The sequence below is a fragment of the Typopeltis vanoorti genome, chromosome 20 (genome assembly GCF_054136105.1).
Source record: "Typopeltis vanoorti isolate ZY-2024b chromosome 20, IOZ_Tvanoo_1.0, whole genome shotgun sequence".
Classification (NCBI taxonomy): domain Eukaryota; kingdom Metazoa; phylum Arthropoda; class Arachnida; order Uropygi; family Thelyphonidae; genus Typopeltis; species Typopeltis vanoorti.
Genome location: NC_143568.1, coordinates 74,754,658 through 74,768,885, shown reverse-complemented (window position 1 = coordinate 74,768,885; position 14,228 = coordinate 74,754,658). Strand labels below are relative to the sequence as shown.

The 14,228-nt window shown below is 35.2% G+C and overlaps 1 protein-coding gene across 1 annotated transcript in view; it reads left to right on the top strand.

Moving 5' to 3' along the window:
- Positions 1-14,228, top strand: part of Plap (phospholipase A2 activator protein) — a 162,593-nt gene that overhangs the window by 25,623 nt on the left and 122,742 nt on the right. Inside the window, exon 2 of the mRNA XM_090410020.1 lies at positions 10,234-10,427. Coding sequence (XP_090266146.1) covers positions 10,234-10,427 — 194 coding nt within the window. The remainder of the gene's footprint in view (positions 1-10,233; positions 10,428-14,228) is intronic.

The following is a 14,228-nucleotide window of genomic DNA, read 5'->3' as shown; positions in this document are numbered from 1 at the left end:
TAGCCTTCAGCACCCGAGTCTGGTGGTGCGGCTGCCGCCTTCGAGTCCCCCAGACCGGCCTATGAGGGAAGTGCTATCCTGTTGGTCCACGGGAGGTATTTTATTTCCCTCCTACCCTTCATAGTAAACTATGACGAGCATTCCCTGATCCGCCACCAGGGGACGCGCCCGATGGGGGTTTATGCAGGAAGCAAAGTTTGTGAACCAACACCAATGTGTGAATTTTTCCATTAAAATATAAAAAATAACAAAAAAGAAATAATAAAAGTTAAATACGTTTCTTTTAAAATAAAAAAACTACTTAGTCTTAAAACATTTTAAATTTATTTTCATTATTTCACGGCCCCCCTCAACAAAACCTATGGGCCGCGGCCCACAGTTTGGGAAGCGCTGATTTAGAGCATTTAATTCTTGAATATCATTGATATGTCCTACATGAAGTACAACCATGCAATATGTGCAAAACAAAGGTTAAATTTATGGATCATCAATTTAATGATATGTCTTCAAGGGTTGTTCAGGCTATTATGAAAACACTGCTTGATTAAGTTTACATTATTATTAATCTCCTATCAGCAATTTCCCTCCAAATTAATCTATTCTTAGTACTCCAGTATTTCATATCTAACATTTTGTTCTTTTAATCCCTTAACATACAAAGATGTCTGTGACACGTTCTTTTGTTTATTGCACCAAAATTGATTTTCAATTTTGGTTTCACATATAAATACAACCGAATATAGATGCTAGACAATCTTGTGCCTATTTCCTTTCAGCCGAGAAAAGTTGCCAACGTCATGTATCGGCTATTTCATTTGCGTTTGCACAAATTCATCATTATTTTTCAAATAATGATGAATTTGATCCAGCAAATCACCCTCGTCCAAAAAATTGGCAGAAAAACGACCGCTTTCTGATTTTTAATTGGTACGTTAAGGGGTTAAGGCACTTATGACTGAATCAATCTCCCTAGACCAGTGATGGCAAACCTATGACACACATGTCAGCACTGACACACTTGAGGGTTTCAGGTGACACACCTTGGATGTTGAAAAATATTGGTATTCTGATGAAAAAAGTAATTTCAATAATTTCAGTTTATTAAATTAATTGTATAATATGAATTCATAGATTGTATATCAATGTCCTATTAAATAAATAGCCTAATATGATATAAGTTACCATCTATGATTAAGTAGTTAAATTTATAATGCATGTATGCAAGTGGCACATCAACAACGTCAATATTTTAAAAAAAAAAAAAAAAAAAAAAAAAAAAAAAAGATGTTTGACACACCTGGGTAAAAAGGTTCGCCATCACTGCCTAGACCTTGGTCTTCCTCTGAGTTTTTCTTGCCACCTTGGCATCAAGCACATGTTTTACTAACCTTTCTTCTTCCATTCTGGTTAAGTGACCATACCACTTTGGATTGACTGTGCTTGCACATTCCTGAAATGATAACAATATCAAGTTTCTTCCTAATTTCTCCATTTTTAATATGATTCTGCCATTGATGCCATCTATTCAGTCTCCAAATTTTTACAGGACTCTCATATCCATGGTCTCTAATCTTTTAAAGTGCTTTGTTTCTAACCCAGCTCTCAGATCCATAACTTTAAACTGGTTTATGTACTGCTAGTTGAGTGTTTTGGCTAATTTCTGTCTTATTCCATATAAATTTATTCACCTGGCACCCTACCATATCAGCTTTGCTTATTTTTTTGTCAATTTCCACATTTAATTTCCTGTCATCACCTAAAGCTATGCTTGAAATAGCTGAAATATTTTATTTGTTTTATAGTTTTAGCACCTCTGTGGCACAATTGGAAGAATGACTGTACATTGCACCCTTCGATTTGAAAAGGCCTAAGTTCGAATATTGTCGTGATGAGAGGAATCTTTATATGGGTTTTTTTTTTCAATTGAAGGTGAGTTAGCCAATCTCATACAGAAGTAGCAAAGTTTTTTCTCCTGGAAACTCAGGTTTTTCATCCCGCATAACAGACAAATCCGCCTTGAAAACATGTGCAATTTACAGACAAAAATACTAGTGGTGGTGGACAGTAGATGGCATTGGTATAGATCAGTGGTTCTTAACCTTTTTACTGGCCCACACCCCAGTGAACTTCAATTTACATTCTCACACCCCATTGAAAAATGTGTTTTTTATTTGTTAGAAAAGAAAATTTATTGAAAAATACATATATGTATCAAACATAAAATCAAAATAACATATCAATTTTTAGTGACTAATTTGTTGCTTTTTCATAATAATATTTTGAAAGCGAGGTTCCTTTTTCGAAAGGGCTACTCGCATATCATCACTTACATTTAAGTGATTTCGGGCTTTTGTATTTATGTGCAAAAGTGATGAAAATCCCATTTCCCAAAGATAGGTGGTAGCAAATGGTAGAAGTGCCTGCAGTGCTGCCTTCACCAGTTGTGGAAATGGTTCTGAGTAAACCAGAATTGTTCTAAATCCAATTTTTCAAATTCCATTTCAATATGTACACTGGCTCGCATTTCGATAAGATCATCTTTTATTAAATTACTGTCGTTTATAGAATTAAGATCAAAAAGAAATGGATCCGGTATCCACCGCTGCTCTTTGCCAATATCTCCCATGAAAAAATATCAAAAGAATCAATCAATTGTTGCAAATGCATTACAATTTCAGGTAAAATTGTGATTTTTTTGTTTTCCAGAACAATTTCATCAAGCAAGGGAAAGTTTTGCAAAATTACCATTTTCAGCTTGACATATCCAAATTTTTAGTTTTTCAATAAAGCAAATAATTTTTCACTAGATGTTATTATGTTCTTACCATACCCTTGCATTGATATATTTAATTCATTTAGGTGAGCAGAAATATCTGCTAAGTTGGCCAATTGAATTACTGCATCTCTTCTTTCAAAGTCTTGAACTAAATTACAATTCTGGTTAGTAAGAAACTGAATAATCTCCTCGTGCATTTCAAAAACCCTGCAAAGCATATGTCCCTTGGAGAGCCATCTTATGCAGTACTTCTTTTTTGATATAGGCAAAAAAACCAGAATTTTTGCCTAACATCGCAGGTGCACAATCAGTACATATTGACCTAATCACATCCATTGGTATTTGATGTTTCAAGAAAAAGTTTTTAATGTGATTAAAAACATCAATTCCTTTTGCCGTCAGTTCCAGTTGATCATAAAATAAAAATTCTTCCAAAATTTCCTTTTCCTTTATGTATTGCACAAATAATAACTCACTGCAATTATCAATGTCAGTTGACTCGTCCAATTGAATACACATTTTCAGAGGACTGGTTTTTATATCTTTTACTACTTGCAGTAAAATATCATGAACTGATGTCTTGAATGCGTGATCGAATCACATCTTTTGATAATGGAATCTGCTGAATTTTCTTATGTGTTTCAGAACCTAATACAATTTTTGCAATTTCCAATGCACATGGTTTCACCAATTCTTCAGCTATTGTATGAGGCTTTTTTTTTCTTTACGCACAGATATGAACTGATATAACCTGATAAGAAGTTTCTAGCTTCTGAATTACCACAGAGTCAAATTTTGTAATGGTACCACTGCTGTCGAATCGTGCCTTCTTAGATTTCAAGATGTTATGTCCTGCAGCTTTACCACCATGCTGAAATTTTTGAAATTGTTAAAATGTTCTAACAACTTTGACGGTTTAAGATTGGAGTTTGAAGATATTTTGCAACATAAAATGTATTGTAGTCTTTGAGTACTGTCTTTCTCTGTTGCACAAGTAAATCCGTAAGCAACATAATCGTCTTTCCATTGACATCTTTTTGACATGGCAAGGATTACTAAAAATAATAAATGAATATTTACATATTATTTAATATGCATTTGGCCATGGTTCCTTAAGAAAATTATAAAATAACATGTAAACAAAAATTAATTTAAAAAGTTTAAAATTCGAGAGAAAAAATTTAATGAATTGTTCTTTACTTACTGATTACCTGGTAAAACAAAACAAAAAAAAAAGTGTTCATTTGTCACTTGATCCACTTTGTTGATGTTTGTACACACCGCAAGATGTTTCTCATGACAATGGCGAGTGTATGCGCAACAAGTATCTGTGTGTTCTACAGCTGTTAGAGAATCATGGAAGACTTTCACTGGATTTGTTTAGAAATGCATCATCTGAAATAAAGCAAAGAGCTAAGTTTGATATCTCTAATTCTAATATAAGGTTTAATGCCACTGACTTTCATAATGTTTTCATATAGATGATGAATAAGAGTGGAGGTAATATGCATCTGTCTTAAGCCTGATTTTATATCAAACTATCTTCTTGTTTTAACTTCCATTCTAATTGCTGACTTACAACTTAAGTATTGCTATGTATTGCTCTCTATAATGTTCCATTATTATTATTTATATGGCACTCCATGGTGTCAAGAGACTTATCGTGGGAGACCCTCTCTATCCATTTACCCCATCTAGTTGTAATGTTTTGAAAACCTTTTCTCTGAGCACCTTGCCATATGCCTTTTCGAGATCCATGAAACTTACAAATCCTTGTTATATTTCCATGATTTTTCAAGTATTTGTTGTAAAGTGAAAATCTAATATTGATAACCTCTATTTGGTCTCTGAATCCAGCTTGTTCTTCTCCAAGTTTCTCTTCCATAATTTTTCAGAGCCTCTTCTCAAGTATGCAAGAATACTTGAGAAGTATATCTTACCCTGAACGCTCAGTAGAGAAATGTCTCTAAGCGTTCTAAGTAAGTTCTACTCCAATCATCTGGAATTTGACCTTCTGACCAGGCCCTCTGAAGTATGCAGTGTAGCCACTGCAAACTTTTATATCTCTATAATTGAGCATTTCTGGTCAGATATCATCTACTCTACATTTTCCATATTTTAAGTCCTTTCCACTACTATTTATGTTTCTCTTGAATGTAAATTTTCTACTACTGTTCTTTCACTGCTTGTTTTATCTAGGAATTTTCAGTATGCTTTCTTCTTTTCCAGGGCTGCTTCTTTAACTTTTGTGTCCACTGCAGTGTTCTTATTTTAATATTAATGCAGACAACTTCACCACAAGCCATTGGTTACTTGGCTAGGGAATCAATCAATGTTTTCTTCAGAGCTTGCCACTGAGATTCCAAAATTTGGTTCTTGTTTCTGAAAGATTTCATTTTTTTCCTTCAATAATGTTTGTATAGTTGAGCCTACAGTTTACCTGTAAAAGCTGCTCAACTTTAATTATTTTTAAAACTTTCCTATGTACTATTCTTTTCAATGTGATATTCATTTTTAATATTCTTAAAACTAAGTGATGGTCATCACTTCTAATTTCAGATCATCTGTATACTTTTATCCTGAACCCAGCATTAAGATATCACTATTATGGGCAGAAGTAGGTGAGTTTGTGTGAAGGACTGAGGCAAGTGAGTGAGAATGACTAAGTGCAGAATCTAGTCTCTTAAGGAAAAATATTGAATAAGATAATCAATTCAGGAACTAAAGATGGGGGGGAGAACTAAAGGGAAGGGATGCTGCAGTTTCTATATACTAATTCCAGAAGTATCAGGAACGAGAGGGAGGAGTTTTGGCACTGGTTAGTGCAACCTTGCCAAAAGCTATAGGCATTAGTGAGATTCGGCTAACAGCAGATGATGTAGTTTCAGGGATTTCTAGAATGAGAAGGATTTAGAATTTCAGGAAAGATAAAGAAGATAGGATGTGGGAAAGGTACTGCTAATGATAGCAGATGAATTGCAGCCAAAAAGAATAAGAGATAGGTAGGAGGGCAGCTGTTCATGTGAAGCAGTCGGGTGTTGAGATCAAGGTCAGTAAGACAAAACATACAGTGGTTGTTGATATATGCCAGGGGGTTCCATGGACGATCTTGAAGATATGAATGAGCAAATTAGTACAATGAGTGCAGGTCGAGTAATTATTATAGGAGACTTCATCTATGTAGATATAGAAATGGAATTTATACACCTACTGAGAGATAATTACTTGAGGCAGCATGTGATGGACGAGGACTAGAGGTATGAGAGTATTGGACCTGGTAACAGGATCAGAAGAGCTATTTATAACCAAGGTGGCCACATTGCCTCTGAATGGCAAAAGTGAATATACATTCTTGACTTGAGAGATTAGAAAACATGAGGAATATTCTGTCAAGAAGGGGTATATGTGGAACTACAAGGCAGGTGATTATGACAAGCATAGGAGGTAGCTTAAATCTGTGCCATGGCATAAAAAACTGGGAAGATGTTAGTGGTGCATGGAAGATAGTTAAGGGTAATTTAGAGGAAGCAATATTAAATTGTATACCTAAGGTTAGGAGGTTTAATCGGGTAGGCATTAGATTGATGAGTAATGTCATTAAGCTTGAGCTGCAGAAAAAGAAAATGCTATAGAGGGTATATAAGGAAAAAGGTGATTTGCAAGCTCATGAACAGTGCAAAACTCAAGCAAGAAAGATGACGTGCAAAACTCAAGCAAGAAAGATGACCAGCATGGCAAGGAAGGCAAAATCAGATTATGAGAAGAATCTAGCTGATCATGCCAAAGGAAATCCCAAAGAAGTCTTTTGTTACGTGGCAAGGAAGAATGACTATGGAAAATTAACTTTAATGACTGCTGATGGTGAAGAGATGACTTCTGGAACTCTGTTACCCATTAGATGGGATATCAGCTCAGGTTTTGCGAGAATGTGCAAGGAAACTGGCAATGCCTCTGGCTCTAAGTCTCAGTTCTGATAAAGTTTCAAAAGAGTCAGTAGCAAATTATGGAACAATCAGTATCTCAGGCATGATGGTAAAAGTACTGGAAAAATTGGTCAAAATGAGAATTCAAGAATGGATGGATTATAATATGATACTGCATGAGGGGAAACATAGCCTTGTGAAGAGTTGGTCATGCATTAGCAATTTACTGACTTTTTATAATAGAGTAACAGCTGAGTTCAATAAAAGAAATGGCTACATGATGATTCTTCTGTTTTTTTGCAAAGGCATTTGACAGAATACTACCTGGAACTCTGCTACCCAAATTAGAACAAATGGGAATGGATATGACATTGGTGAAGTGGATGACTGTTGGACAGATATCAAAAAAGTGGTATATGGAACGGCAGAATCAAAGTGAAAACAGGTGACTAGTGATGTTCTGCAAGGTTCAGTACTGGAACCACTACTGTTTAATAATTTGTACCTAAATGATATAAGAAATAGCCTGAAAGGAAATATTCACTTGTTTACTGAGGATATAATAGTTAATCAAGGCGATGTTGAGAGCTTGCAGGACATTTTAAATATGCTGCCAGTATGGGCAAAAGATAACAGGTGTCAGTTTAATGTGGAGAAATGTAGTCATGCATTTTGAGATAGATTACAATCTGTGTACGACATTGATAAAACTGTACTCCAGGACATAGATCAAGCTAAATATTTAGGAGTTGTGATAGACAGAGTTAAAGTTTAGAGGACACATTGCTAAGGTAGCCCATAAGATTACTTGGCTATCGAACACTAACAAGTAGAGATAAGGAAGTTGTGGATATATCGTTGATATATCCACATCTTAATTACTGTGCTCAAGTCTGGTTTCTTGGGAATGAGGAAGCAGTGGAGAAGATTCAGAAGTGAACAACCAAAATGGTAAGACTATAATAAATTTAGTTTAATCCTTTATCCAAGTGTAAGCAAACAAAGTTTGTGCCTGAAGTATCTTCAGGACTGAGGCAACTCATAGTAAAGGTGGACCAAGCTCTCATCACTCCTTGTCTCAGTATCTCCCATAATGCAAAGCACATCTCCTTGTGGACATGTATAATGCTATGCATTAAGGGAAGAGCCACTACCCAGACCGGTTTCGACCTTCATTGAGGTCTTGTCAGTGGGAACCAGACCCAGAAGTGGTGATACTAATGGAGAGGTCACATTTACTTATACAAGTTGCCAAAAGGTGTACCACCTTATTATTAAATTACTCTGGATTTAGAGAAAGATGTTGGAAGTTTATTTTTTTATTTTTTATTTATTTTTTAAAAATAAATAAACTTCCAACATCTTTCTCTAAATCCAGAATAATTTAATAATAAGGTGGTACACCTTTTGGCAACTCGTATAAGTAAATATGACCTCTCCATTGCTTCTGCCTTAGTATCACCACTTCTGGGTCTGTTTCCCACTGACGAGACCTCAGTAAAGGTCGAAACCAGTCTGGGTAGTGGCCCTTCCCTTAATGCATAGCATTATACATGTCTGCAAGGAGATGTGCTTTGCATTATGGGAGATACTGAGACAAGGAGTGATGAGAGCTTGGTCCACCTTTACTATGAGTTGCCTCAGTCCTGAAGATACTTCAGGCTCAAACTTTGTTTGCTTACACTTGGATAAAAGATTAAACAAATTTATTATAGACCAAAATGATAAGTGGTCAGTGGAATTTTCCCTATGAGAATGGATTGTAAGGGTATATGGATAGCAGAAGTTGGTTGATAGGAGAAAAAGAGGGGATATGATATAATCATTTAAGTTGCTTAAAGGGTTTTATATAGGATTGATACAGAGGAAATGTTTCAGCACTTGGCTAGAGGAGCCAGAACAAGGGTATATGGATAGCAGAAATTGGTTGATAGGAGAAAAAGATGGAATGATATAATCATTTAAGTTGCTTAAAGAGTTTTATATAGGATTAATGCAGAAGAAATGTTTCAGCACTTGGCTAGAGGAGCCAGAACAAGGGTATATGGATAGCAGAAGTTGGTTGATAGGAGAAAAAGAGGGAATATGATATAATCATTTAAGTTGCTTGAAGGGTTTTATATAGGATTGATGCAGAGGAAATGTTTCAGCACTTGGCTAGAGGAGCCAGAACAAGAGGTCATCCCTGGAAGTTGAATAAAGGTGTGGTTAGTAGGGATGTGAGCAGGGCCAGCAGAAGTGGGCATTCAGAGCATGCGGTTGCTGCTACGAAGGGCGGCGCTGCCACCGGGGCACATACAGGCCCAGATCGTTACAGGGGTGCTTAGATAGAAATTGCATGAGGGCGGCAAAGACCCTAGCGCTGCCACTGGATGTAAGGACTAGATTTTTTGCTTAGAGAGTTGTGAATGAGTGGAATGGATTGCCAGAGTCAGTTGTGAATGCTTTGTGTTAATTGGTTCAAGGAGAGGTAGGATAGATTGTGTGGATTGTTCAGGTCTCCTGCAATGAGCCTTCGGACTACAATGAAGTACCTGTACAATAATAATAAAAATAACATTGACATAGTGATCCTTTTCTTAATTTTGGTATCTTCCTTCCACATGAACTGTTGCATATCTTTATGTTGAAACATGGTGTTACTAATGGCTATTCTGTATCTTGTAGAAATCTAGCAGATGGTTACCATTACTATTAGCCTTGCCCTTTTCTGAAAATTTTCTCAAAATGTCTCTATATGCCTGTGGAATTCATTTCCTATTCTGCTGTTTAGATCTCCAACAAATACCACTTTTTCTGTTTGTTTTTTGTGTCAACTACCTACTCTAATGACTTGGAAAAATATCGTCACTTCTTCCTTAGGAGAATCTTTTGTAGGACCATAGGCACAAATAAGTTTCATTTTACATTTCCCCATTTTGAAGTTTGCCCACATAACTACTTGAAATTTATCTTCATGTTTGGTGTTGAATTTGTATATTAAATGTCAAAAAATTAAAAATAAAATAATTTATATGTATAAGGATATATATATATATATATATATATATTTTTTTTTTTTTTTAATTTTTTTTTTTTTCAAACAAATAATAAATGGAAATTTTGAAGAGAAAAAAAATTATTTTTAAACAAAACAATCTGCTAATTTTTGACTGGTACTTGCCTTTGTGTGTAATATGGCCATTCTTCAGTTTGTTTTTTCACTGTCACTCTAGGATGTAATTTCTAATTTGAGACTTGTTTATCACAGAGTATAGTGGTTTCAATCTGCATCCTAAATGTTATTTTTATATTAAAAATTGAGGAATGTATTTAGGAGTTAATTTGGTTTGGTGTAACACAGTTCTTTCTATAGTAAAATTTAACTGTAGTTTCTGCTATCTGTTATTTCAATAACAATCTTAATGTTTACATTTTTTGGAATTTCTTCATTTAACTACTACTTGAAACATGTTTAACATGCACATTTTGATCAGTGTAACCATGTTAAAATAATAATTGTTATGTTAATTTTACTACTTTAATTTGCCGCAGTCGAGATCAAGGCTATGCTGAGGGCCATTCCATGTCTGGACCCACAAATTTTATTTCAAGCCTTTGCACTCTTCCCCCTAGTGATCAATATCCTTGTGGACTAATCTTGGTTGGCAGCAATGACTGTGCAATTTATGGCTTCAGTTTAGATTCACCATTGCCAATTTTCAAATTACTAGGACATAGTGGTACAGGTATTAATTTTTTATACATTTTTTCTTAATATGAGAAAAACTTATTATTTAAATGTTTACATTTTAATTAGATTAAATTAAATGTTATGATTTTATATTAAATGGAAATATACAACAAATAAAATCCATGTCTGCCATTACATAGATTTGTACGTAGGTCATCCCTGGACACTGGGTACGGGTGTGGTTAGGAAATGTGAGATTGAGTCTCTTTGCGTGACCTGTGGCGAGTATGTAGAATGGCTAGCCAGTGGATGCTGTGAGTGCATTTTCTCAAAGATGCCCTTCCTTGATAAACCCTCTACTCTCCATATAATAATAAAGATAAGCAACTTTGATATTAAGGATCATAAAAAGAGCTAGTGTAATAACAGAAATATCACTTATCACAAAATTGCTTATTCTGCTTTCTTTTTCTTGCTTTTGTGCAATGTTTAAGAATTACCTTTTTCTTGTTCCATACTATTATAATCAATATTCAGTTAAGGAATTTCCTAGAGATCCTATAACCATAGTATTTTTTAATTTGGAGTTTATGAATGATTCTCATTTGTTTTGAAATTACGCATTTTGTAATAGTATTATTGTGTTTTTAACCTTTATTTATTATTTTTTTTTTTTTAATTTTCATACCTCACCACCACAGCATCCATTATCATAGTTCTCCCATTTTCAAATTCACAGTTCTCAAATATATTTTGCTTTCAATTTTACATTTGCCTGGTTATTTATTTTACATGGCATCTTAAAGATAGTGCTTTTGGAAAAATGGTTTATTTTCATTAATGTAACAGATTTCCATTCTTGTTCAGGATTAATTTCATATATCCACTGAAATGGCAATTAAAGGAATTGCCATTTCAGTGGCAATTCCTTTAATTGCCTGAGTCCCGGTATGCTAAATTAACCAAAATTTTGCTTCCACATGTTCTTTGTGCAATTAACATAAATAGTTGACTCAGAAATTAATGTTAAAAGAATCTGGTCTTTTTCTATCATGTTACACATCGATGTATGGATATGAGGTGAGTAATTTCCTGAGAATTCCAGAATTGTAAAAAAAAAAAAAATTTGTTAGGACAGGTAAGAAGGTATATGTAAGAATGTACAAGTGCATTATTCTCCACAGCTTTCATTGGATTTGGATGTTTGATGTCAGTCGTGTGCACACGGACTGCATAGGATCATCTATTCTATGGCTGTGAAATTCACCACGTGGGCACTGACTTCTTTAAAGAATTTTCTTTCTCTCGTTACGATGACTGGACGATCAAACACACTGACATTATCTTCTCCCCTTTTAACTAAATGGCGTCCCTCATTTCTTATAATAGGAACATGGAATCGAAATCCCACACACTTTGTTTCCTTGTTGTGTAGGACGAAGAAAACTCCTAACCCGTCACTCAGGAAAACCGCGTGAGACCTATACGAAGACTTGTGAAGTAAAACTCTCTGCGAAAAAAAAAGCCCCTTTGGGGGGGGGGGGGGGGGGGAAGGTTCCTAACCCTTTTATACGATGATCCCTACTGGCACCTTCTTCAATTTCTTTTCTTCCCACCTTACTGGAGTCGATTTTGCTGACCAATTAGAGTGGCATTTTTCTGCCAAAACATGCGGTCCGTGTGCACGTGACGAAGTCTAAAATTCGGGAATTATGACCTTGAGCTTTGGTTTTTGTTTAAGCTAACCTCTATGTCATCTATACTAAATTAATCCTCTTTCCAAAATTTTCTAAGAATTAACTCGAATCTTTAATCTCTTATTTCAAGTGTAAAAACTAGCCTCTCACATACAAAATCCTATGACTAATCTTCTTTGCTTTACTTAACCTTATTTTATCATATCAGAACTGTAATAAAATTCCCTCCTTTTTTTTTTTTTTTTTTTTGTTCAACAAACAATTTCAGCTATATTTTTCACTTGGATGCAAGCATGTTTTTCTTTCTCTTTTTTTGTATTCGTTTCTTTCAAAGGTTCTTAACGATATCTGCTTAGGAACAAGTTTGCTTACTTAGTTATCTATACAGGGTTTTTATTTCTTCTCCTGTTACATCATGATAACTGAAATTTTTACATTCTTAAGTTATCAGGGTGTAACAAAGGTCCTCCCTTTTTATAAAAAAGTTTTCTAATTTTCTAGAAAAACTCTTTTATTCTCCCTCAATTCTCTCGGGACGAACATTCCATTCTTTTTATTCATAAAGCTTGCACAATCAGTTGGTAAGTGCACCTTTTTGTAGCAGTTGCTAAATTCCAACACAATAAACCACTTATAGCTTTTCTAAGCATAAAAAGAAAACAGAGGAAGTTTGCATAATCAAACTGCCGCTGATGTTGTATAATAACTTCATGTTTTCTGTACTTGTTCCTATCGGTCTGTTATAGGAACTTCTAGATCTATTAATTATCTCAATGTAGTTTACCTTGATTGTTCTCGGACAATCCTCCCCTAAATTTTCTTCTGTTACACCTTGGTCGTTTACAAATTCTACGCTTGATATTTGGTAAGTCTCAGGTTGACTGTTTACTTCTGAAGTTGAAGCTAATTCATAATCAATCTGGATATCTTGAGACACTTCATTAACTCTATCAGTTGGCGCGACATTCCCTTTTCTATGCATTCTTTCTTCACAAGATCTCTCATTTCTATTTCTACCTTTAAATTTTTCGTTCCCTCTACTAAACCGTTTATTTCCCATTAGGATTATCTCATTTCTAGAGAAGTTGCAAGAGAACTTGTACCTCTCTAGAAAGTTAGTTCCTAAAATTATCTGAATGTGTGGACGAGATGTCCTAGGGAGGACCAACAACTCCTGCCAAACACACATGTTAAACTCAGGTAAGTATAATTTTACTCTAACCCTTTTTGTTGCACAAATTTTAGATGTCGATAACCCCGATAATCTGATCGGTCTCCTTAGATTAGAAATGCCTTGCCATACATGGGATTTTATTCCTTGAAAATAATTTTCCGTTATGACAGAGGCCTGGGAACCAGTATCTAACAATACGTCACAATGCGATCCTTGAATCTTACCCTTAATTATCATTTTTGACCTTCCTTGTTGTTCATGATTTCTTTGTCTACCTTCATAATTATGAGGAGTTTGCCCAAACTTCAACTCATTTCTATTATTTTTCATGGAGGGGTCTCCTATTACTAAAACAGTTACGAGCTAAATGCCCAGTCTTGTTACAATTAAAACATCTAGGAGGCTCTCTTTTGTCTCCTTGGTCATTATTTCTCTGTGATTGAGGTAGAGACACATCGGGTTTCCGTTCTGTCACTGCCGCCAACTTTTGCATTACATCAACCAGACGGTTCAATATAGGCTGTTGAAGTCTGTGTTGAACCGTCTGCTTCTAGTCTGATTAATTCATTAGTCTTCTCTGGCTGAGGAATAGATGATTTTGAAGTCTTACCTGTGACTGCCACCAGCAGTTTCAGTACAGCATCAAGATGGTCCATTACGGACTGTTGAAGTCGTTCAACTTCTTCTTTAACCATAGAACGAACTTCGCTAAGACTTGGACTGCTAGTAGCAACCCGATAGACTGTCTCAGGTCTATTTTCTTCACATCCTTTCTGTGCCCTCTCGTTTCCTTTCCTCTCAGGATGTTCTACCTTTTCAGTGCCCTGATCTTTAGTGCTGTCTTTTTCTTCTTTGACAGACCCAATAACGCCTGCAGGACAAATGTCTCCAAGAAGTTGTTCCCTCTGTTTTACTGCATTATAATATTCCTCTAAGTTTGATATATCCTTTCCGTATGCCGCTTCCTTAAGTTCTTGTATCAATC